This window comes from Dendropsophus ebraccatus, chromosome 1 (genome assembly GCF_027789765.1).
Source record: "Dendropsophus ebraccatus isolate aDenEbr1 chromosome 1, aDenEbr1.pat, whole genome shotgun sequence".
Lineage (NCBI taxonomy): Eukaryota > Metazoa > Chordata > Amphibia > Anura > Hylidae > Dendropsophus > Dendropsophus ebraccatus.
In genome coordinates, this window is record NC_091454.1 from 120,000,046 (window position 1) to 120,025,326 (window position 25,281).

Sequence of the window (25,281 nt, forward strand, 5' to 3'; positions counted from 1 at the left end):
TCTTGTCCTGCTGTCCGGTTCCTGACACTTTGTTGTTATCAAACTTTACCTCTCCTAACTCTCTTGCCATCCTTAATACCATTTCCTTGTCCTGAAAGGACAAGAACTTAACCAAAACTGCTCTAGGGTAACCACCGGGAGGGGGAGGCTTCCCTGGCACCCTATGTGCTCTTTCGATACCATATTTCACAACACCACCTTTTTGTCCCACTGTGGAAACCAACTATTTCTCCAGGAAAGCCACCATCCCTTTTCCCTCCACTCCTTCCGGTAGGCCCACTATTCTGATATTTGCTCTCCTTGACCGATCTTCAAGGTCTACCATTTTCCTTTTCAATGTCTCGTTTTCTTTTACAAAGGTTTCCACCTCTCCCTGGATCTTTGTCATATTATCCTCCAGGGAGCTGATTCGGGTTTCTGCTTCCTCGAATCTCTCCCTCACTTTGTTTAGGTCAGCCCTCAATAGGTTGATATCTGATCCAACCACTCCCACTTGGTCCGCCACAGCAGAAATAGAGACATTACACTTATCTATAGCAGTTAAAATGTCTGCTATCCATGGGGGCTGACCTTCACCATCACCACAAGCCCCTCCCTCCCCCTTTTTGCCACCAGCAGGGGAGTTAAACAATTTATCAATTTGTTCCAAGCTTTTTCTATTCTCCTGTTTAGGACTACTATTTTTGTTTTTTCTTTTGGAGGCCATTTTTCAAAGAAGAAAAAGAAAAAAAAAATTCTAATTGTAATTCAGCAGACCGTAGAAAAATTATTATACAGGTTAGTTATAAACAGAGGGTTAGCATTGCACAGCAAGACCTTTGACGGAGCAGTTCGTTTTAGTTGAAGAAAATTATGTCAGAATTATACAGGTTAGTTATAAACAGATGGTTAGCTTTACACAGCAAAACCTTTGACAGAGCAGTTAGTTTTAGTTGAAGAGAATTATATCAAGCAGAACCGGTAGAGAAATTAGTAATTCACTTGAGTCCCGCTTTTATTTCCTCGATCCTAATGACTCACAAAGAACAGTTTGTTAGTCCACGCGTAGTACAGAGATAGGGAAAGATTTTTCTTCCTTCCAGCAGGTATACAGGAGATTTTTACTCTACAATAAAGTTCCTTACGTAGTATGTAATGCAAAGAGGTCACATATTATTGCTTTCTTCAGACACCCTCTTACCGTGTCCCAAGCAGACACCTTGTCTCTGCTAATTGCCACAACACCTGACGAGATCCTGCCACAATCCCTCTCGGTGTGTCACCCGGCTCGTTTTAAACTGCTTGTTCTCTGGGCAAAAACAGTTCAGGGGTACACTGCCACTGCACCCCTGACCACTCAACCTGTATTTTACCCTTTGCAATCAGTCAGCCATACAAACACTGATTGCTAGCGGCAACGCAGGGAGAGACCCTGCCACAGTCTCCACCTGCACGTCCTCAGCACTTTATATGAGTTTTCTATGGTGGCCCAAAACAGTTCTAGAGTGCACTGCCACTACACCCTTTACCACCTTCACTGCCTCCAGAGGAGACAAAGAGTCAGTAAGCCGCCTGTTAGCGAGGTTTCCCCTTGTAATAAACTGGAAATTTCCTCCTTCCTCCAGACTGGGCTGAACGCACTAACTGTGCCCAAACAAGCGCAGAGAAAGTCTCCAGCAATGTCTCGAGCATATAACTTTGCAGCCGGACCAGTACCAAAAACAGGGTAGAAACAGTCACCTTACCCAGTCCAGGCGCTTACTTCCAGGCCGGCAGGGCACCATGAGCCGGCCGCACTCCTGTTCCCCAGGAGCCGCGGCACTATCTTGGCGTGTCCTCACCCCGGATCCAGATCTCGCGCTGCCCGGCTCCTATCACATGACCAGAGCTCTCAGACTGGGACCTCCCTTCTCCAGTAGTGTCCCGGCAGCGTCTCCTCACCACACCAGGTCTAGGCTTCAGATTAGGTCCAACGCAGCTTCCAGGGGGACATACCCTCTCCTCACGGCATCAGAGAACCAAGGACCATCACCGGCCGGCTTCCCGCAAAGATGCCCGAAAACAGCATAGGTTCCAGGCTACACACCACAGGCAAACGCTGACCACCACATGGAGTTACCCGGATCCACGAGGTACCATAGGAGAGGCTTGTCTTAGCTCCGCCTCATACTCCTCCCCCAGCCTTTTATTTTAACCAACAGGGCTTTTTGGGTCTTATATTTGGCGCCACGATCTCTAGTTTTTATTGGTAGCATATTTGTGTAGATGGGACATTTTGGTTTGCTTTTTCTTAATTTTTTTTCTGCACAACATTGATCAGTGATATCAGCGATATTCACATAGAGTCTGCCTTTGTCAGACCCTATGTGGAGATCTGACTGCATGGAGGAAAGTGTTACTCCTCCAGAAGTCAAGGCAAATAATTAGGACAATCAATCAGTGACAGGTCACTGACACTTAAATGCAGCGAACAGCAACATTTGAGGGGTTAATGACGGCTGGCAGCACGGTCACGGCAGCCCATCATTAACAGTTAGGACCTGGCTGCTGATAGCAGCCAGTCCTCACCCTCTATGAAGTGGGCTCAGCCCCTGGACCCTCTAGTGTACCAGTACGTGGTGGATTCTTAATTGTCAGTCAAGACATACAAGACTCATAGGCTCTTTATGGTTGATGAAATCAGAGTCGAACCACCTAACTAAAAGGTATATGGTATTGCCTAATAATTATCTAAATAATTCATTAATTTTATAGTAGAATTAATATGTTTTTATTAAAGTCTATGTACAAATTGTTCCAACCTAAAACAAAACATGAATCAATTCAACAAATGGCCTTTGAATAAAATATAATTTTGTGTCTATAGTTCCATGGTAACAGACCATAAACACTGTAGCCTGATGCTGAAGTCATACTTTTCTCACTCTTCCCCCTACTTCTTGCCACCCTATCTATTAGCAAAACATAGAACAAATAAAATGGGAGATTATTTTGTATATGAGCTACAAACACAAAATGGTAGAACTTTTTTTATTAGATTGTTGTCATGATTGTGCCTGAAAAGACATCAGTGCCACACTCTGTTGCCAAGATTCGACCTCTTGCCAAAGACTGCGCTTTTGGCATTAAGTCCGTGCCTGGTTTTCTTATGTTCTTTGCTTATGTCTTTGGTGATCCGGTCCATGTTTTCTTTGTTCTCCCTGCACTTTCCTTGTTGTGGTCTTTTCACTATTTGTGTCTGCTGTGTTGTTATTGACAGGTCTCCTCACCTCTGGCTTTCTGTGTTTCTCTTGTGTGTTTCTCCTGCTCAGCCTGCTTGGAGTCCGGGACTTCTGCCTCCTTATAAGCTTCTCCCTCCCTTCATTCTGGGCTCTTGATAGCTTTGTCCAGCTAGTCTGTACTGCTAGATCCAGCCTTTGCTATACTGCCTGTTTCCTTGGTTTCCTGATTCCTTTGCCTGTTTCTCTCTAGTCTTTGTTTTTGGTTCAGTGTTCCTTGCTCTGTTCTCAGTTCATATGTTTTGTCTCTGGCTTCTGTTTTACCGTTTACCTTGCCTACTGTCTGTTTTAGTGCCTTGTCCTAGTATCTCCTTTCCGTGTGTATTAGTGATTCTGACCTGGATTTCATGACCTTGACCTTTCTTGCGGATTTTGCTTCTGTACTTCTGCTGCCCGTTTGTTGCCAACTTTGCCCGACGACTATTCTTTTATTGTGTGAGTTTTGTCTTGTCTTGTTTTATGTTTGCACGTACTGCAGCGTAGGGAACGCCGCCCAGTTGCTCGCCGCTATCTTAGGGCGGATTGTGGCAAGTAGGTAGTGACAGCGTGGGGGGTGTTAGCTATAGGGCTCATTTGTCCTGTATATCTTTGTTCCCAGGGGCCCATATTGCTTAATTTTCTATTTTTGCATTGGAATAATAAACAGAAATCATTGCGATTTTTTAGATTAAGAGGTCATAATGGCATTTAGGGCTTTGTTCTGTAATTGAAGCAGAGATAAAACTGTAGCAAAACCAAAGTAGATATGGCTTGTGAGGAACACCATGTGGGACAGTGATGGGTGCAAGTTGGCTGTGGGATTTGGTCCATCTGGCCCCTGCTCGCAGAAGTACAAAGTGCAGGGCAGTTACAACACCACCAGTATTAAAAGCCTTTAAAAAATTATTTCCTCCGCCTTTTGTTCTTTTTCTTTTTTTTAACGAAAAAATTACTGTATTTGGAGAACTTTTTTATAGTGTTTTTCTGTTTTGTACTTCATACGTATTATTAAAATGAAATGACACTGTAAGAATATGTGAGAAATAACAGATGTTTCCCTTCCTTTAAATTGTTTAGTGAGGTGAACTGGGCAGGGATATCATCCGGTAAATGGTTGGAAATCTAGTGTCTTTTCATACCTAAAAACGTGTTAATAGATTCAGTGACATTGTGAATTTAAGATAAAGTGAAGCCGAGAGGAATTATCAGCTCTGGTGCCAGGAAATGCTTAGCATGATAAAGAATGCAGGAAAAGTCTAGTGCACACAAGAACGATAACTGAGGGTATATTTATCCTAAAAACATGGACTGACTATTGCCCATGTTACAGCTTTTTCTTGCATCTCTCATTTGACTGGGTTCACACACAGCATTTTAAGGTTATCTTCATACATAGTGTATAGAATATACTACAGTCTATTTCCTGTTACCTTGCCACCAGTAGTGAAATAAAGATAATTGTGGTTGTTTATACACCAATTTGACAGTAAAAAAAATCAAAAATTTTAAAAATGTGATATAATTGCAATCATACTGAGATGTTTTTTTTTTTATTTAGAAAAATGTAATAGTTTTTCAATGCATTGTATGGTACATTAAAAGGGCAATGTCATCACAAAAAAAGTACACCTGCTTGAAACCCTTAGACTGGAAATCAGGTCCGATAGGTCCTGCACACATGCAGGGAGGCAGAGGAACCTCAGCAATGCTGGTTTGCTCACCTCGTGATTGTGCTGTGCCTTTGCAGGTTTCTATGGGAACTGACTCCCAATACAAGCTGAAGTGGTAAGGAACTAGGGATGAGGGTCGACTTCAATCAGTGAGAGCTGTTACACCTGAGGGCGATGGAGCACTGATCGCTGTGAAACTCCATCTTTTTTTTTTTTTTTTAACTATTTTGTCAGCAGAATCAAAGAAAAAGTTGTGACTATTGGATGAAAGACAGTGATGAAAAAAATGGAAATGTTTTTACCAAAATTGTCTATAAAGTCAAGATAATGGGGGAATTTTCAAAGCCTTTTTGAATTTTGCCAATTTCTATAGAAATAAAAAACGACTGATAAGACTGCATACACAGCATTTTGGTATCTGGTATTTTTGCTGTGTTTTTATAGTCACAGAATTTCTCCTGTTTTCTCCACAACAGCAGATCTGAAAATGCCTTAACTTGATAGGGACAAAAAAAAAAACACAGTGATAAAACCCAGCAAAATTCTTTTACTGGAAGCTACTTTGGGATTCCTAGGTCAAAATAACTTACCCTATTAGCTGTGAGTGGGCACAGCAGTGCTGACACAGTATCCCAAGCAAGGCCTAGTAACCTTAAAGCAGAAAGTACCCTAGCTGACAGGGAGGGAAACAGACTCAAGCACCATTGGGGAAGAGGTCCACAGGATCACAGCGCTCACCAGCATCCCACATGTACTGATAAGCCAAGATCTGGAGCAGATCATCTCTCGACACAACCACCAGACTCTCCACAAGCACAGTAATTTAGTCAAGGCCGCTGGTGTTAACGGCTGTATGCCACAGGCTGTAACAACACCTACAAGTTCTTCAGTAAAGGAGTTATTGTTAAACTGCCTCCCTCCTTGTCTCCCTGTTGTCCTGGTCTATCTGCACCACATCACTATTAAGGGCCATATTACCGAACAGCAGTATTTGGGCTTGGCCCCGGGGGAACTACAGGTCCACACCACCGATCACCTTACACATAGGCGCAGCCCCCCTACAAAAACCTCTGCAGTAGGCCACCGAAGAGAGGGAGAATACCGGGAAGCACCAGAGAGTAAACTGTGCCTGTGGAAGCCCTCGTGCCCACCTGAGACTGTGAAAAGTCAGTAAGGCTGCGGTGCACTACAGGACCCAACCATCCTGCAGGTACAGGACCCTCTCACTCTGCAGCCCTCAGTGCATCCCATCACTCAGGAGCTCAGCGCTACACACAGGAGAGGCATAACCACCCTCAAGCCAAAAACTACTACCACACACCCCGTCACGCTGAATTAGCACAGTCCACTCCCCTTTCAACCCCATCTGGTGTTGATCTTGGTGTGGTGTGGTTGTCCCTGCACTTCTGTCCTCCGCCTAGGTGCACAGCGCATTAATATACATGAAGATTAAGTACTGCTCCCAGTGCACCAAACAACTTCATTAACATATCAATAAAAAGTAAGGTTTTACAAAAAAAAGTTGCAGCAAATCACGGTAGTGAACATTCATTAGTAATCAGCGTCTCCTGCCTTATTTTAATATAGCAAGTTAGATTCCACATTCCAAATTATTCCAGCTCACCTTAAGTCATTTCTGTATCCATGGTGTTCAGAACAATGAAAACAGCAATCCATGTTGTCATAACATCAGCTATTTGGTTCAAACTTGTTTTTATTCCAACACTTAAAAATGAAGACACACAGTTAACATGGTAACCTTAGGGCACAGAGCACTTGGAGCGCTCCTCAGCTCTCTGCTAATAAGCCTATATCCTCTCACTTTCTTAGCCCTTTTCTCCTTTTACCTGGTGAGTGACTGATCGCTGGCCCTTTTAGGGTGGTATTACATGGGCCGATGGGGGCCCGACAATACCTGTAAACAAGCACCAATCTGCTAGATTGGCGCTCGTTTACTGGGCCTATTACACAGGCTGATAACCGATGTCCTTGCAGCATTTGTTTAAACTGTATACATACCTGTATTCCTCTGTGCTTCTCCCCGGGTCCCGTGCTCAAGCTTCACAACGGCTTGTCTCAGCTGACAGGCCGCTCAGCCAATCACTGGCCGGGGCGGTCCCGGCCTGCGATTGGCCGAGCGGCCTGTCAGCTGAGACAGGCCGTTGTGAAGCCGGAGCGCGCAGGACCCGGTGAGAAGCTCAGAGGAAGAGGAGCCCTGCAACCTGGATAGGTATGTATTCCTCTTTTGCCGCTATTACGCGTAGCAGTGCACGGTTGGCGCCCAACGATTATAGGTCAGAACCTATATCAACGATCAGCCGATGACAACACATAGCATTTAATTAGCATTTAATTTGCTTTAATTAGTGCTATTCTGTGAAAACCACAGCAAAAATAGTAATATTTTACAGCAAATTGCACACAATAGCGCTAATTAAATGCTTTGGGAGGCATTTATTAAGTTCGGCGTTTTTTACGCCGGACGTAAAAATGCCCCCGCAGCTCCGGCGCTACGGAGATTTATGTAGAGGCGGACTGCCTCTACATAAATCCCGTGCGCGCCGTTGCGCACCGCCGAAAACCTACGCCAGCTGAGGACTGAGGTTTTCGGCGTACATTTTGGCGGAACGGATGATAAATCGCGCGGACTCTGAGTCTGCGCCCTCCGTTCCGCCCACTCTCCGCCCCTTTTCCGCCCCCTTTCCGCCCCCTGGCGTACTCGGCGGAAAGTGCCGATTTGCGAATATTTTATTCGCAAATCCGCCATTTTTGCTTAAAAAAATACGCAAATCGGCACTTTCCGCCGAAAATCATCCATTCGCCGGATGATACATGTGGCCCTTTGTGTTAATATAGCTTATCATAGGCCAATTATATGGTTAATGAACATTCCTAGAAACACTTGATGACGATAATCAGCCCATATAAAACTAAGCTAAAACTATAGGGATCCTTTTTGGTGGCCTTATGTGGCAGTGCTTTTACAAGTACAATTCAGGTAATCATGCAGCGGTCTAAATGTATTCCTATTTGCTGCACATCATCGACGCGCGTTTCGTTGCCTGACCCCCGGACGAAGGCAACAAAACGCGCGTCAGAGTGGTGGCGTCCCGGAGGATACGTACTGAAAACGGACCTTATAGGTATTTAACTAGCTGTGTCCCTAGGACAGCGGGGTTGATAATATTAAATGGCAATTCGGCAAAAGGATAGCTATTGGGATGTAATGATGTGTATTGTCTGACACTAGCGCTAGATGCAGTGATGTGTATTGTTGGATAGGTACTAGTACTTTATAACAGTATAGGCACTAGTGCTAGATGCAGTGATATGTACTGTCTGGCACTAGCACTTTATAACACTATAATGCACTAACCATCCGGTAAACGCCTCTTTACCGTCTGCCTGGATAATAATGTATTCTTCTAGTCAGGGACTTCAGTATATGTGACCAAGTACTTACATTGTAACCTCCTCCGGGATAGCCACTGTTCTTTTAATGTTTGGTATCTCTTTCTTAACTGTATTTTAATATGTATATTTAATAAAGATTAATTTGTTTGGCTACATAAGTTCAGCATTTTTTCTGTAGTAGGGTACAAACCCACTTGACATATTTGCTGCGTGAATCAGTCTTAAAAATAAGCAGGCAAAACGCAGGTTGGCTTTAGACAATTGTTCTGCGTTAAAATACGCAATTGCGTATTTTTGAAGCGTGAAGCTACATGCGTTTTTCGCACAGGTTGTTAACAACTGATGCTTTGCTAACAACAAGCTTCACACTTCAAAAATACGCAATTGCGTATTTTAACGCAGAACAATTGTATAAAGCCAACCTGCGTTTTGCCTGCTTATTATTAAGACTGATTCACACAGCAAATACGTCAAGTGGGTTTGTACCCGTAGTGTGAAGACTTCATGCATAAAATCATCTATAAATTTTTGGGGACTAAATTAACATAAAAGAAGTGCATGCGGACAAAGTTGTGGTCATTATACTGTAGCTTGTGGCACGATCCGAAAATATCAGAGGCAGTAATTAGAGCCCTAATATTTAGCAGCCATGGAGCAGACCCAGCGCTTCTGGATATGAAGGACCCCGTATCGCACCAGGGCAACATTTTCCAGGTGACGCCCCCCACACTGGAAAACGGGAGATCCCAGAAGAAGTGCAAAATGTAGTGTAACAGGGGAATCAGGAAGGACACCTTTTTCCAGTGTGACACCTGTCCTAAATTTTTTAAATTCTTCCCCTTATTCCTATTTCAGGGGTCACGTTGATCTAGGGATTATTCTCATTGCCATTATGGAGTCGGGAAGGAATTTTTTCCCTGTGTGAGGCTACTGTTGTCTGCCTCACAAGGGTTTTTTGCTTTCCTCTGGATCAACACAGGTTGAATTTGATGGGCTCCTGTGCTTTTTAACCTTATAAACTTAAAATTGGCCTAATACCCACAAATCAATTAAAAATTGTCCCTTTTCCCCAACTCAATAGGCATGGCCCCCATTCCCATTAGAGGCTTGCCATGATGCAATTACAAAGATTCTGTGCTGCCAAGACAGTAGAAGTGACCCCATTATGGAAACTACACCCCATAAGGAATCTAACAAGGGGTGCAGCGGGGATATGGCCCCCTGGTGACGGGCACATTTGTGCCGTGAAAATGAAAAAAATTGTAGTATTTATTTTCGCACCACATGTTCTATATATGTGCCCGTCACCAGTGGGGTTTATATGCTCACTGCACCCCTTGTTAGATTCCTTATGGGGTGTAATTTCCAGAATGGGGTCACTTGTGGGGGGTTTATACTGTCCTGGCAGCACAGGGGCTTTGTAATTGCAACAGGGCCTCCATCCTCCATTCCAAACTCTAAATGGTGCTCTATCCTTTTGATGGCTTGCCCTGTGCCCATATAGCAAATTTCGTCCACATGTGGGGTATTTTTGTACTCAAGGGAAATTACCCTACATGTTTTGCGTTCATTACCTTTTTTAACCCCTTGTGGAAATGGAAAAAATCAAGGCTAGACTAACATTTAGTGTAAAATTTTTACACTAAATCATTGATCTTGTCTTGATTTTTTCATTATCACAAAGGGTTAAAAGAGTTAAAAAAAACACAAAATGTGTAGAGCAATTTCCCCTGAGTACAGAAATACCCCACATGTGGACATAAAGCGCCATGCGGATGCAGGGTAAGCCTCCAAAGGGAAGGAGCGCCATTTGGCTTTTGAGGGCTGGATTTGGCTGGAATGGATTTCGAGGGCCATGTTGCATTTAAAAGGCCCCTGTGTTGCCGAGCCTCTGGAAACCCCCCACAAGTGGCCCCATTATGGAAACTACACCCCACAAGGAATGTAACAAGGGGTGTCGTGATCATATGGACCCCACTGGTAACTGGCACAAATGTGGAACAATATGGCGTGAAAATGAAATATTACATTTTTTACAGTATAATGTTGGTCTAGCCTTGAAATTTTTATTTTCACAAAGGGTTAAAAGAGAAATTCATACAATATGTATAGAGCAATTTTCCCCAAGTCCATAAATACCTCACATGTGGACATAAAGCGCAATGTGGGTGCAGGGCAAGCCTTCAAAGGTAAGGAGCGTCATTTGGATTTCAGAGGCTGGATTTTGCTAGAATGGATGATGAACGCCATGTCGCATTTACAGAGCCCTCGTGCTGCCAAGACAGTAGAAACCCCCCACAAGTGACCCCATTCTGGAAACTACACCCCTCAAGGAATCTAACAAGGGGTGCAGTTAGTACCCTTGATAATGGCCACATTTATGCCGCGAAAGTGAAAAAATTAAATTTTTCCCTATTACGTCACATTGTTCCACATTTGTGTCTGTCACTAATGGGGTCTATATGCTCACTGCAACCCTTGTTAGATTTCTTGAGGGGTGTAGTTTTCAGAATGTGGTCACTTGTGAGGGGTTTCCAGTGTCTTGGCAGCACGAGGGCTTTGTATATGCGACATGGCCCTTGAAATACATTCCAGTCAAATCCAGCTTCCAAAAGCCAATTGGCGCCTCTTCCCTTTGGAGGCTCATGCTGCGCCCGCTTGGCACTTTATGTCCACATGTGGGGTATTTCCGTACTCGGAAGAAACTGCACTACACGTTTTGAAGGCAAGAACAACGTTTTAGTGTAAAAATTTCATTTTTCATTTTTCACGCCACATTATTCTGAATATCTGTGAAGCACCTGTGGGGTCCAAATGCTCACTGCACCCCTAGTTACATTCATCGAGGGGTGTTGTTTTCTAAATTGTCTCCCTTTAGGGGTGTTTTTTATGTTTATGTACCCCAGAGCCTCTGCCAACCTGAAGTGGTACAGTCAAAAATGACCAAATATAACAGAGGTGTTGAAATTCACTAGGCGCTCCTTTGTATCTGAGGCTTTTGGTTGTGTTAAATAGCTCAATAGGGCCACATATGGGGTATTTCTATAAACTGCAGAAACAAGGCAATAAATGTTTGGGTGCATTTATCTGGTAATGGATTTATAATTATGAAAGATATTGGATTACAATAAAATCTCTGCACCGAAAATTAAATTTTTTAAGTTTCTTACAAATTTAGCTTTTATTTCTGTGACTCACCTAAAGGGTTAAAAACTTTCTGGTTGTGCTTTTGCAGAGTTTGGGGGGGGTGCAGTTTCTAAAAATTTGGTGCTTTGTTGGGCTTTCTAACATACAGTCCCCTCAAGTACACTTTTACCTGAACATGTACCTAAAAAAATCTGATTTTGAAATTTTACAGACAATTTGGAAAATTGCTGCTAATGTTTTAAGCTTTTTATTGTCTAAAAATAATGAAAGATAGTTCAATAAATGCTGCCAACATAAAGTAGACATATTGCTAATGCTATTTCATATCTAATTTACACTACCGTTCAAAAGTTTTGGGGTTTTCCATTCACCACCATATGTTGTGAAATGAATAGAAAATAGAGTCAAGACATTGACAAGGTTAGAAATAATGATTTGTATTTGAAATAACATTGTTTTTACATCAAACTTTGCCTTCGTCAAAGAATCCACCGTTTGCAGCAATTACAGCATTGCACACCTTTGGCATTCTAGCTATTAATCTGTAGAGGTAAGCTGGAGAAATTGCACCCCACGCTTCTAGAAGCAGCTCCCACAAGTTGGATTGGTTTGATGGGCACTTCTGGCATACCATACGGTCAAGCTGCTCCCACAACAGCTCAATGGGGTTCAGATCTGGTGACTGCGCTGGCCACTCCATTAGCGATAGAATACCAGCTGCCTGCTTCTGTTGTAAATAGTTCTTGCACAATTTGGAGGTGTGTTTAGGGTCATTGTCCTGTTGTAGGATGAAATTAGCTCCAATCAAGCGCTGTCCACTGGCTATGGCATGGCGTTGCAAAATTGAGTGATAGCCTTCCTTATTCAGAATCCCTTTTACCCTGTAAAAATCTCCCACCTTACCAGCACCAAAGCAACCCCAGACCATCACATTACCTCCACCATGCTTAACAGATGGCGTCAGGCATTCTTCCAGCATCTTTTCATTTGTTCTGCCTCTCACAAACATTTTTCTTTGTGATCCAAACACCTTAAACTTGGATTCATCCGTCCACAACACTTTTTTCCAGTCTTCCTCTGTCCAATGTCTGTGTTCTTTTGCCCATCTTAATCTTTTTTTTTTTTATTGGCCTGTCTCAGATATGCCTTTTTCTTGGCCACTCTGCCCTGAAGCCCAAAATCCCTCTTCACTGGAGTTTTGCAGGTACTATTTAATGAAGATGCCAGTTGGGGACCTGTGAGGCGTCTGTTTCTCAAACTAAAGACTCTAATGTGCTTATCTTCTTGCTTAGTTGAGCAACGCGGCCTCCCACTTCTTTTTCTACTCTGGTTAGAGCCTGTTTGTGCTGTCCTTTGAAGGGAGTAGTACACACCGTTGTAGGAAATCTTCAATTTCTTAGCAATTTCTCGCATGGAATAGCCTTCATTTCTAAGAACAAGAATAGACTGTCGAGTTTCAGATGAAAGTTCTCTTTTTCTGGGCATTTTGAGCGTTTAATTGACCCCACAAATGTGATGCTCCAGAAACACAATCCGCTCAAAGGAAGGTCAGTTTTGTAGTTTCTGTAATGAGCTAGACTGTTTTCAGATGTGTGAACATGATTGCACAAGGGTTTTCTAATGATCAATTAGCCTTTTGAGCCAATGAGCAAACACATTGTACCATTAGAGCACTGGAGTGATAGTTGCTGGAAATGGGCCTCTATACACCTATGTAGATATTGCACCAAAACCCAGACATTTGCAGCTAGAATAATCATTTACCACATTAGCAATGTATAGAGTGTATTTGTTTAACCCCTTAACGACATCGGGCGTAAATTTACGCCCTGATGCCGGTAAGGGAGTTCAGAGCGGGGCCATGCGGCGACCCCGCTCTGAACCGCGGCGGTCCCAGGTGCCACTTGTAGCCCAGGACCGCTGGTATTAGCGGGCACGGTCCCGGAGGAGCGATCTCCGTAACTGAAGCCGGCCAGGGACCGCTCCAAGATGGCGCCGTCCCCGGCTCGGCACTCGTTTGTTTCCGGCTGCAGCAGCCGAAAGCAAACGAGTGCCCATCTCATGGATCTCTGCAGCATATCTATGCTGCAGAGATCTCAATGAGAGATCAAAGCACTTATACTCGAAGTCCCCCAGGGGGGCTTCTAGTATAAGTGTAAAAGTAAAAAAAAAAGTGTCATTATTAGTAAAAAGCCCCCTCCCCTAATAAAAGTCTGAATCACCCCCCTTTTCCCAGGTTATAAATAAAAGTAAATAAATAAATAAACATGTTTGCTATCGCCGCATGCGTAATCGCCCAAACTATTAATTAATCACATTCCTGATCTCGCACGGTAAACGGCGTCAGCGCAAAAAAATCCCAAAGTGCAAAATTGCGCATTTTGGTCGCATCAAATCCAGAAAAATTGTAATAAAAAGCGATCAAAAAGTCATATATGCGCAATCAAGGTACCGACAGAAAGAACACATCATGGCGCAAAAAATGACACCTGAAACAGCCCCATAGACCAAAGGATAAAAGCGCTATAAGCCTGGGAATGGAGCGGTTTTAAGTGACATATATTTGTTGACAATGGTTTAAATTCTTTACAGGCCATCAGATACAATATAAGTTATACATGTTATATATCGTTTTAATCGTAGTGACTTGAGGAACATATATAATAAGTCAGTTTTACCCCAGGGCGAATGGCGTAAAAACACATTTCCCCCAAATAAACAAAATGCGTTTTTTTTTTTCAATTTCACCACACTTTGAATTTTTTTCTGGTTTCGCAGTGTACTTTATGCAAAAATTCAGCCTGTCATTGCAAAGTACAATTAGTGACGCAAAAAGTAAGGGCTCATATGGGTTTCTAGGTGGAAAAATGCAAGTGCTATGGCCTTTTAAGCACAAGGAGGAAAAACCGAAAACACAAAAATCGAAATTGGCTCTGTCCTTAAGGGGTTAAAGTTAGGACTAGTTTAAAGTTATCTTCATTGAAAAGTATAGTGCTTTTCCTTCAAAAATAAGGACATTTCAATGTGACCCCAAACTTTTGAACGGTAGTGTATGTGGCATAACCATTTTCTGTATAAGCAGAAAAGTTTCAAAGTTGGAAAAATGCAATTTTTTACATTATTATTATTATTTTTTTTTCATAAAGATTCGTTATAAGTATCGACTCCAATTTACCAGAAATGTAAAGTACCATATGTCACGAGAAAACAATCTCAGAATCAGATGGATAGGTAAAAGCACTCCCAAGTTATTAATGAATAAAGTGACACAGGTCATATTCATAAAATTTGCCTCGGTTCTTAAAGGCCATTTCAGGCTCTGTCCTTAAGGGGATATGAAAGGGTTATGAATCTTATTTACAGCAAGGGTGCTGCTTATATTCCCCACGTTACAACTAACATGACTGCCACTTCGCAGGCATGGCAATAGTTTGCAACTCTGTATCCCAGAGATGGTGAGGAGGGTGTCTGGTCACCCTCTATCCCATTGTGGGCCAATCACCACCTATCTGAATTATATACCGTTACTGACTTCACATACTGGGCCCAACGCGGGCTTAAATATTTGGTACAACTCTATCCAGAGGGTGTATTATCCACATTTTCAGATCTTAAACAGAGGTTTAATCTCCCTCAGTCTGCCCCATTCCTTTACTGTCAACTAAGGCACACCTGTTGGGCGTAATTTGGGGGGAACATATTGAGCTAGACTGTGAAATAGTGGAAAAGGTGAATTGTAGAGACCCCCTGGCCTTCATCACTGTACATGGCCATTATATTTATGCAAGACCCCTTGATTGGCAGATCATTCACTAAGTGGCAAGCTTATATTCCCTCCCTTGAGAGCCACCAAATTAAAGAATTGGCAAACCATTGGGAAAAAAAATGGTGATTTGTGCAAGAGATCAGTTAATCCAAGCTAAATGGCTTCATAGAGTATATCTCACACCAGATAAGCTGGTTAAGATGGGCAAGCATCATATTTGGGAGCCATGGTTGTCTGCTCAAATGACACTGGCTAGGTTGAGGGATGAGGCACAGTTCCTAAGCAATGAGTGAATGTAGTGAGTGAATGTATTTTGTGTCAGCTACGAATCCAAATGCAATACCCAATGTCTTTATTGTTCTAACTGAGTTTTTTTATTCTCTAGTATACTTTTGAAGCATAATTGAGCAGAACGCTATTGTAAGCTGATATCATCGCTCCAGACTGAGACTAATTGTCTTACAATGTTTTGTACTCTATTGTTTTTTAAAAGCATAAATAAAAACTATTAAAAAGAAAGTAAGATGATGAATCAATGACCCTGGATAATTATGTTTCCTTTCAATGTAGTTTTGAGGTGCAGTCACAACAATAAGGGCCTTTAGATGTTGAATGATAAATATTAGTAAATTTACCTCCTAGATGACCCTGGACGTATATGTACGTCTTGACCTCCTGTCACCAGATGACCCTGGACATACATGTACGTCCTGAGCGTTTAATGTGCTATGAAGCGCGCTCTGGAACAGAGCGCACCTCATAGCAGGTGGGGGCCGGCTGCAATCATGGCATTCAAATGTAAGTGACAGTAGCAGCATTTTATTAATAGTTAATTGCAAAAATAAAGGTTTTTATAAAAAAAAAAAAAAAAACAATCTGTGTAAACCTACATATGGTTGTGTTCGGACTGACCTATAGAATAATAATATCATGTCGCTTTTACCATATAGTGCATTGCATAGACACAGGAACCTCCGAAAAGTTACAATATTGCATTCTTTTTTCCAATATCACCAATTTATATTTTCATAAATAATATTTTGGGTGTTCCATCATACATGTTATGGTGAAAAGAAAGGCGCCATTAAAAGTACACCTGTTCCTGTAGATGGCGAGGAGGAGAAAACGAAAATGCAAAAATGAAAATTGGCACAGTCATTTGGGTAATTTTGGGCTTGGTCTTCAAGGGGTTAAGAATGTATTTATTTATAAAAAAAAAAATATGGCCATCTATCAACAATCCCCAAAAAATAATTAAATCCTGGATTGATAAACTGGTACACTTATTTTTTTTCATCAGTTTTTTTGTTTTGCAACAGTTGTAAACTGATGGCAGACTGTTCTCATCCATTAGAAGAATAAACCAATATTCCAACATGCATTGGACAAAAGGGAAACATATTTAGGAAAAGTGTACAGTGTACAGGCTATGTTTGCACGCTGTACAAACAACCGTCGTTGTTTAACGCTACGGTCGGAATTAACTATCATGATCGTTAATTCAGGACACAGGTAGTGATTGACAACTGACGTTCACGGCAGAACGGCCTTTGTTATCATATAATGTTGTGTTACTAAAGGGATGCAAAAGATAGAAACAGCACAGTGCATTTAAAATGTAATAATTTCATCTACTCTAGAGATATGCAGAGGGTAGCATGGAGACACTTTTCCAAAGTTCCAATATTTTTCTAGCTAACAACAGGGAACATATTCACTAAATAAATATTGTGTTTAAATAATGTTCTTTGTTGTTGTTGTTTTTTTATGCAGGATGCCATGCAAAAACTGTGAAGTTGGAGAGCTATGTGGTGTAATCATGCATGGAAGTGCTGTCACATTTTGTGATCCATATGGTCCAAGAGAGATCGTAAGTCAATATTCTAGCCTAGGAATTAAATTATTTGTACTACTTTGCTTTTATTTTACTATGTTTTCCTTGCAGTTTTATATCCATTTCCATTATTATTCTACGTTTAGGCTATGTTCACACTGCGTATGAGTCCGGCCGTAGTTCGTACGCCGCCGTACATGTGCGGCTGAAACTACGGGCGTGGGAAAAGTAGACATGCGGCCGGATGCGTACGAACCGCGAACATACGCCCATAGTACAGTTATGCTTCCCTAGCTTTTTTCGTAGCGATCTGAAACAGGTCATTTACTTGGAAATCTTCGCCCAGCCCAATAAAACTCACAGAACCTTTTGGATCAAAAAATCAAGTTCAATTTGGCTGAAATAAGTACTTCGTACGGGACCGCACTGAAATCCTTGGCCGTGAGTTTCAACATTTCCGTCCTCAAACAATGGTCTTGTTCATTTTTCACGGCACCGTATACGATCCAGCCGTAAGCTCATACGTAGTGTGCATTGTGTGGGAGTATATCGTATACTACGGTTTGCACTACGGATGGAAACATACGCAGTGTGAATGTAGCCCCAAAGTATTTTTAAAGTTATCATGGTATAAGCACACAGTTTTTCTATTGTGTTGGATAATCACTAATACACTAAATGATTATATAAATCAGGCTGTGCATGAGGGACATAATTGTCATTCAACTGTTAGGACTTATTGAAAAACTATTATCAGCCCTTCTGTTACTCTCTGTTCTTCTATAGAATGTATAGGATGCCATTGGGGCACTTTCGCTGGGGACAGCGAGTCTTTTTTTTTTTTTTGTTATTTTTAATTTTCCCTTGCAATCCCTAAATTCTGGGGAGAAAAATTTATTCGGAAAACCTCTTTAAAGAAGAAAGTCTAAACTTCAGTCACATACAGGTGGTGATGGGTGGCATTGTTCTGAAAATACTTTTGGACCCAGCTGTAATAATTATAGATTTCACTTTCTTCTCAAATGAGAACATGTTGAAAAAAACATGCTGTTACAATCTCCCATATTTACTCTCAGAGAATAAAAATCTGTCCCAGTCATATGATGAACATTAAAATGCTTGGCTTGTTACATAAACAGCAGTGATATAAATACTATAACTGAAATGTGTAGATTTTAGTAATGATAATAGTAAAAGAAATGTGTAAGTCTTTTCTTTTTCTTTTTTTTAGATAACAACAAGCCTTAATACAACTACAGCATCTGTGTTGCAGTTTTCTATTGGTAAGTCTTGCTTTCTATATGAGGATGGGAGACCCCTTCTTCTTGTCTGTTAAATGGCCTATGCATGCACCCTAAACCATTACCCAATGGTCACTTAGAACACTCCTATTTCAACTTTCCTGAGTAATAATATTCTTAGCATATTAACTCCTACTAAACAGTTCCTTTGTATTCTGATTCCATTAATGTGTATGATCCCAGCTTGTTACAAAACTCATGTACTGTCATGTACTGTCAAGATCTCCTGTGTTTGACTCTAGCATGTTTCTAACCTTTGAACCTATGCTGCCTACTGTGACCTGACCTATTTGCGAGTTTGTTGACTACGATTGAACTCCAGTCCAGGCCTAAGCTATAGCAGGACCCTCACTCATCTCTTGGTGTCTCAGTGTCTCTTGACCCAAAAGCAAGTTGCCACCTTTACTGGGACCCCTCCTAGAGGTAGGGCTGTGGCGGTTCTCTGTAGCATAGTCCAGATCCCTGCCAAAGGGTAAGTGGTGAAAATCAACCAACCACTTAGACAACTCCTGCAGTAGTGGCCCAAAGTCAAACCAGTTAGGTGGCACAGTAGGTCCACATATCTAGTTTTTACATTAGCAGTAATGCTATATAATAAAATATATGTAGTTAATGTCTACATATGTCTTGTGTTTGCAGTATGCTACTGATTATTTTGTGTGTTTGCTTTTGTATTGCAGCCATAGCAACATGCATCTGTGGATTTATTTCATTTTGTTTGGTTAGGCTGACTTACTTTTTGTCATTATAACATGTTAATAATTTTAGCAAATAACATTTACACTTTATGTTACATTGGGTGAGTTTCATATGTGACTGATTTGTTACCTGACACGTAACATGTTCATATCCTTAAAATCTGTGCATAACATTTTAAGTTTACTCAGGGCCGTATTTACCACTAGGCACCCGTGGTTCGGTGCCTAGGGCAGCACCTTCCAGGGGGGCAGCACCAGGGAGCAGGTGGAAGAAAACAACTTTTTTTTTTGCTTTTATTTTTTTAAGTCTCCCACCTCCTGTTCAGACTTGCCAGTAAATCTGGTGTGTTTTTGAGGGGGGTAGGGGGGTAGGTATGGTCAGGTCTGGTGTGGAGGTGTTGTTCAGGTCTGGTATGGCTGTGATGCCTTGAGCTATTACCTACCTATTTCCTTCAGACAATATGCAGACTGCTCTAATCATTGATTCAATGTGGAAATTTATGTTTTAAGCAGTTAAAAACCATGAAAATGCGATTCAGACAATGTTTCTTCATGTAGAGAAATGCATGTGGGTGAAACCACTCTCCTCCACGCTACGCAAGATGAGGCGTCTTCAGGTTTAGTGCCTAGGGCAGCAGCAGCTGTTAATACGGTCCTGAGTTTACTGCATGTTATGCTACTTTTTTTAACCATGCTAATTTTCAGCCTTTCGGCTTAAAGACAATTTTTGAACTGTCACCTGTTTCACTTTATATGCTAGTAACTTTGTAATGCTTTAACGTATCTAAGTGATTGTGAGGCTTTGTAAAATAGTAAAATTAAAGCAAACTATGACAGTAAGACTATGTGCACACATGTTATTTTGGTCAATTAGAAGTATAACCAACAGAGAAAAAGTATAATGAAAAGATTGGCACAGTTTGGCAATGACCACGTGTCTATTTTTTTCCGTTTGACTTTTTTGGACGAGTATATTTCCAACAATATCAACCGTTGTTTTAAGATAACTGCTGTTATTAGGCCACAACATGATGTGTAAAAAAAACTGCTAACAAACAACCCAAAAAATTGTGTTTTGGTTTAAAATACTGACCAAAAACTTACAGAAATACTATGTGTGAACATATCCTAAAACAGGTATAAAATGCAGCTGTATTTTGAATGTAATAATGTGCTACAATAACGTATATCGATAAAATGTCAGTCATTGTGCACACATTGTAAAATATGTTTTTTTCTTAAATCATTTTTGCATAGACTAATATTTTTCTATACAGGAAGAAAGCACCTTGTGTTATCCTGTACACTGCATCTCTATCTGTGTGCCCCTTGCGCCTTACTCATATTACCCAACTCCTTTGGGGTAGTTAGAATGGCTCAGAGATTATCCAAACAAATGGAATGCTTTCCAGGCTGAAGGCCTGCTTCATGTAGACAAGGATTTATCCCATTTATTTCAATGGGAGAAGCATCTACAAAGCAACCTTTAAAGCCAAGCTTAAAATGAAGTGACACATGAGTGACAAGTGCGTTTTCAGCAAAAGCACACCAAAAAATGCATAAAAAAAGCACCAAGAAAGCATGGTTTTTAACCCTTTGCATCAGCAATCTGTTTATATACGTTCCTGCTGCCTGACTGTTTTTGATGTGTCCAGGACCGCTGCAGTGTGAGCATCCCCACACACATTAGTGTCCCCGGAGTTGAGAATAATACAGGCAGCTGCGTTTCCGCAGCTGTCTGTCATTAAACCCTTAAACGCCACGATGCATAGCAATCGCAGCGCTTAAAGAAGTCAGTGATCGGTTAGATAGGTGGGGGTAAACCACTTACCTCTGTCCTGTCGGATGGGCAGTCTGTGCATAGAGTCTGCTCTATGTACAGATCGCCGATAGTACTGATCTATGCTATGCTAGCGTGCAAAATTGTCTGATCTATTAAAATATAACAATATTGTTCCCGCACAGTGAATGGCGTAAATGGAGAATTTTTTTTTAATTACATATCACAAAAAAATTGATAATTAAGCATTTTCTTTTACACCAATATGATACTAATAAAAACTAGTAATCATGGCACAAAAAAATTACACCCCAACCAGACCTGTAGGTGGAAAAATAAAAGTGTTATGGCTCTTAGAAGGCGGGGAGGAACATTACATTAATTTGACCTGGACATTCAGGCATCAATGACCATGAAGGGGTTAATAACCTTGCAACCAAACCCTCACAGAGTAATACTTTTTCTGTTGCATTGTTTGATTTATAGGTCTTTTTGTGTTGGGGTAGAGATGCCATATCACTATCATTGCATATGCAGTTCAGGGTCAGGTTGGTAGATTAGTCGTAGCTGGAACGCCAGCAGGACTTCTGTTGACATATGCAAAACCATGCAAACTGGCTGTTGCCTTGTGGAACACTACCAGCTGTCCTTGTCTCCCATGATTCTGATTTAAATTATTTCTTTATTCCAAACATAGCAATGCAAACATTTCACAGATTTGTCTCATCATGACTGAAAAGTGTGGGCTTGGCCGAATTACATAAAATGTTGCACAATATGGTATACAGAGAGATCATTTGGATCCTTTCTGCCCAGTTTTAGGCTTGTTCAGCCCAAGAGAGGCCATTGCTAGTGTGAAGATGCTAGAGTAGGGACCATGTCTCTGAGGACACCTTAACGTGGTGATATGGTACACTCTGTTTGATCAAATAGATATTTTTCAATATCTACAGAGCAGGTTTTATCATGTGTACACTGAGAGGAGTATATACAGGAAGATCTTGCACCTGTGGGTTGCTGTTGCACTTTTTGTATTTTTGTCTGCACAATATGGTATACAGATATAGGCTATGTTTACACTACGTTTTCACAGCTCCGTTTAAAATGACGCCCGTCATTTTGTGGCTAAAATGACGGATGTCATTTAGCTGTCTGGCCTCCCAAATAACGGCAATAACGGTCGTTGGTACATTATTTTAGTTTAGGTGGACTGATTGCCCCTTTGGGTGTGGCTTATTTGAAAAGTCTATTGAATTTAATAGTACAAACAGTGTAAGGACGGTGATAAAAGGAAAACTGTGCGTAAACAACTTCCAGTGTTTGCAAAAGACGTCCGAAAATAATTGTAATGGTCTTTAGTTTGATGTCCGTGCAGATAACGTCTGTTATTTAATACATTTTCTGCATTGGACGTCCTTCGTCCGATTGACTTAAATGCATTGCATTGCTGCAAAAACGGATGTCTTTTTAGGCTATGTGCACACTACGTATGAGACCGGCCGTTCCGTGACCCTGGCCGGGTCACGGAACGGCCGGTCTTTGGCTGGATCATCTCGGCCGGTACGGCTGGGTGATCTTTTCGGCCGCAGAGCTCTGATGCGGGCGCATCAGAGCTTCTCATAGCACACAGTGAAGCGAGCGGCCGGAGCCGCTCACTTCACTGTGTGAACTGACAGGTCTTTCTGCGGCCGGAATTCACTGCGGCCGCACAGATCCCGGCCGGAGCGTATACGATGTGTGTACGCTCCGGCCGGGATCCAATTGCACACAAGGCTATGTTCAACTCCGCAAAACTACGGCCGTAGTTCTGCGGTGAGAACTACGGCCGTAGTTTTACGTTGTGTGAACATAGCCTGAAATAGCAAAAGTGGCCACCTTTTTGACGTTGTTTGAACATAGCCATATTTTGTTGATATTGTGACATTATGTTTTCTTTATTAGTTAAATTTAAAAATCATATAAATGATTTAAAAATTACTGTTTTTGACATTCATTTCAAGACATTGGTGACTTTCACTTATGTGTTTTAGTTACCGAAACAACTAATAGCGATTTTGCAGGGATGCAGAATTTTGCTAATTAAAATAGCGGGAGATGTCTTAATCTTCCTCTCATTATGTGACTATTCATTCTACTGTATAGAATTATGTTTAGCTTCATCACTTATGCTGAATGAATGTATTTGACAAACTAAAGATGAGGTTGATTGGTTCTGAATGTGGCTCTTTTAAGTTAAATAAATGAATATGATTACAATTTGAAGCCCTGGTGTGAGGAATGGTACATAGATGGACGGCAGATGTTCATTCACTGGAACACAGACAGTGGAAGCAGATGGGCTCAAAATAATTATAAATTGATATCAAAACTAACCTTCATGTGTTCAATGTATATATATATATATATATATATATATATATATATATATATATATATATCTCCATATAGCAACCTTGATATTTCAAAGCATTATAGACCATAGCTATGTTACCACAATGTCCTTTTTAGATGCCAGTTTTTTTTATAATGACGGCCTTTTTTAACGATCATGGTAATTACTAGAGATGAGCAAATCTCGAGTCGATCCGAACCCGAACATTTGATTACCGGTGGCTGCTGTAGTTGGATAAAGCCCTAAGGCTATGTGGAAATCATGGATATAGTCATTGGCTGTATCCATGTTTTCCAGACAACCTTAGAGCTTTATCCAAGTTCAGCAGCCACCGCTAATCAAATACCGAACGTTCGGGTTCGGATCGACTCGAACCCGAACCCGGTTCGCTCATCTCTAGTAATTACTAATGGCCATCATTATTTTAAACAAAAACAGCCACTTAAAAAAAAAAAGATGTGGGAATATAGCTATGTTCACACACAGTATTTCCGTCAGTCTTTTAGCGGGTATTTTTTCAGCCAAAATCAGGAGTGGAACTGACAAGGCAAACTTGTAATGGAAAGATTTGCATAGTTTCTCTGTTCTCAACCCAAAAAAAAAAAAACTGAACAAAAAAACAGAAATATGCCTTCCTGGACTGAGCTGCAGCTTGAGACGTGACGTCTTAAGGCAGCTCAGCCATTCAGCGGCCGTGGCGGGACTCTGCTACGACTGCTGAATGGCTGAGCTGCCTTGAGATGTCACGTCTCAAGCCGCAGCTCAGTCCAGAAAGCGGCCGCGGGACAGGAGTGCAGGGCGCCGCGAGCCGGCGCTGGAACCGGGGAGATAAGTCACCAGAGCCTTCTATTTCCACCCCCTCCCTGGCCAGATACGGATTATAAAGCTGGCCCGGATTACCCCTTAAATGAATTTGCCATGAAAAACCTGGCACAAACAACAGCATAACGGCATGAAATTGACGCATTATTCGTAAATGAGGCCCTATGTTTTAACATAGGCATAGACAATGTTCCTACTTCAGGAATATGTCTGCAATCATTCACATATGATGTCTGTAATCTTCCACAATCTTTATACGCAATCTGCAAAAAATTGTCTGTATCCGTATTGCATACGTAATCCATATTGCATCCATAATCCGTAATTTATACCAGACCTTAAAAACATCACTATACTGTGACTGTATAACACCGCCATATCAGACCTGCTCAACAATCATATAGGAAAAGAGACTGACATTACTCAGATAAAAAGCTTTGCGGGGTCAAACAGGCTAAAATGGGGCACTCACTCTCACTTGATGGGTAGACACAATCCAGTAAGTGTAAAAAGAAGAAAATCGGAGGGTATTCACGTTCAATTATTCTTTTGTTCTTGTGTGCTCCTTATAGACAAAAACGCTGTGTAGATGGCGGAGGCGCCTTGTGCAAGACGATCTAATGAGTTACAGCTGTTTCGCAACTACTGTGCTTCTACTGACTCAGAGTCAGTAGAAGCACAGTAATTGCGAAACAGCTGTCACTCGTCAGATCGTCTTGCACGAGGCACCCCCGCCATCTACACGGCGTTTGTGTCTATGTGGAGCACACAAGAATAAAAGAATAATTGAGCGGTGAGTGCCCTCCGACTTTTTTCTTTTTACTCAGACCTGATCAATACCACCATACTGTGACTGGATAACACCTCCACACCAGACCTGACCAAATTCAGGCCATACCGTGACTGGATAACACTGCCATACCAGACCTGAATGACACCGCCATACTGTTACTGGATAACGCCGCCATACCAGACCTGAACAATACAGTACTGTGACTACATAACACTGCCATACCAGACCTGACCAATACTGCCATGCCCTGACTGGATAACCCTGACACATCAGACCTGAACAATACCACCACCATACCCCCCTTCCCCTTTCGAAAGACACCAGATTTACTGGCAAGTCTGAACAGGTGGTGGAAGACTAAAAAAAAATTAAAAAAAAATTCCCTCCCCCTGCTCCCTGGTGCTTCCCCCCTGCAAGGTGCTGTCCTA

At 41.6% G+C, this 25,281-nt stretch overlaps 1 protein-coding gene across 2 annotated transcripts in view; it reads left to right on the forward strand.

Moving 5' to 3' along the window:
* RELN (reelin) overlaps nt 1-25,281 on the forward strand; it is a 524,687-nt gene that overhangs the window by 234,884 nt on the left and 264,522 nt on the right. For both annotated transcript variants that reach the window (XM_069977829.1, XM_069977836.1), the window contains exons 7-8: nt 17,007-17,103; nt 18,299-18,350. In XM_069977829.1, the coding sequence (XP_069833930.1) occupies nt 17,007-17,103; nt 18,299-18,350 (149 nt within the window). The remainder of the gene's footprint in view (nt 1-17,006; nt 17,104-18,298; nt 18,351-25,281) is intronic.